Source organism: Olea europaea, unplaced genomic scaffold (assembly GCF_002742605.1).
Source record: "Olea europaea var. sylvestris unplaced genomic scaffold, O_europaea_v1 scaffold27320, whole genome shotgun sequence".
In the NCBI taxonomy this organism is placed as follows: domain Eukaryota; kingdom Viridiplantae; phylum Streptophyta; class Magnoliopsida; order Lamiales; family Oleaceae; genus Olea; species Olea europaea.
The window spans coordinates 1-1,488 of record NW_019245745.1 but is presented as its reverse complement, the minus strand read 5'-3'; the positions used below and the strand labels follow the sequence as shown (position 1 = coordinate 1,488).

Sequence of the window (1,488 nt, the reverse complement as noted above, 5' to 3'; positions counted from 1 at the left end):
GGGGGGGGGGGGGGGGGGGGGGGGTATAGCTTTACCTCCAGAAGTATATAAGGAGAATAAGACATCTTTAACATAATAAAACGAGGATGTATGACAAAGGAGCATATGTAAATAAAACCAAATACGACCAAGAATAAAAATTAATATCATTAGGAAACTCTAATGTTTGAAAACTCCAATTTGTCGAGTTTGAGCAATCAAGCAATTGTACCCTTCAACTCCTCCCTATCCCACTTTTTCAGCTTGCAAAATTCCTTGGTCCGCAAAATAATCCACAACCAACCGGTCATAGTCATGGAACTTATATATTCGTTGTGATGATGTGGAACAGGATTCCTTAATTGCCTTGAGTAAGCTTCGAGAAGAGGTTGACTCGGAAAAAATTAGAGCTATCTCGGGTTTAGACCATGAGAAGGATCTCGAAGTATGCATTAGAGCTAAAAACAATGCTTGGCTTATTGCTCGGCTTACAAGAGGAAAGGAACTCTACATGGTTCTTGAGAAAGCCAATGAAACACTTCTCTATGCCTCTGATGCTGTTGAGAAGTTTAGTGACAGGTAACATTTTCTACTTTGGCCTTCACAGAAAATTAGTTAACTTCAAAATTATATGAGTTCTGCTTGAAGCAAAGTTAATTTATCAAGATAAGAGAAGGCAACAATGCAATTTCCTGAACTTAAATAATATTTGCCTCCATCAGAGAACTTTTGGTGAAATGTGAATATATATGCGAATTGATTTTCATCCAGAATTGGTAAGTTCAGCAAAAAAATCACTTGATTTTCTTTGATGAAAGCAGATTGACTACACACCTCAACAAAACATTGTTCTATGATGTATCCAACTGCATCACGCTCGTCCTTTTCGCTGGCTGTAAATACTCATCTCCACACAAAGTGATATAGAAGAATGAGTAAAATAAATCGGGAAGTGCTTTAGTGGTTGCTGGCATAAAATATGATATAGTCCCCTTGTTTGTAATGTGGAAATAGAAACTTTACGTGACCATAAAAACTAATGTGCACAACATAGATTAATTTAATTTCCTTCTATGAAATTGGAAATTAACGAGTATTAGATTAATTCGTTAGTAAAACTTTCGTTAGAGCAGAAATTGTCTTTTTATGAACTTGTAAAGTTTGGAAAATATGATTTTTAAAGAACGTTACATATTTACAGTGTGTTACTTTGCTTATCCATGTTGTCACAATTGTACCTATTAAGTTGTTTGTGCATTCAAGAAAAGAAATTTTGTGTTTGGTTTTTTCGACAGGCTGATCTTAGTATCACCGAGTTACATCCTGTTATATGACTCAATACGATTATGTTCACCACAATTTTCTTTGATTATGCATTATGCAGGTATTGCAATGGAGCTTTTTCTTTGGAATAGGAAAAATAGGGAAGTTACTGTTTCAATGAGCTTAGAAATCTATGTATATTCTGGCTTGTGGAGATTTTGTTTGGAAACCCGTTTACTGTAGATG

General features: G+C 35.3%; 1 protein-coding gene across 1 annotated transcript; it reads left to right on the top strand.

Annotated features, from left to right (window-relative positions):
- Nucleotides 1–292: 292 nt before the first annotated feature.
- Nucleotides 293–1,488, top strand: LOC111383658 (vacuolar fusion protein CCZ1 homolog; the record flags this gene model as incomplete). The annotated part of the gene is made up of 2 exons (XM_023007789.1): nucleotides 293–558; nucleotides 1,364–1,488. Coding segments are annotated over 2 exons (297 nt in total), but the record flags the coding sequence as incomplete, so codon positions are not given.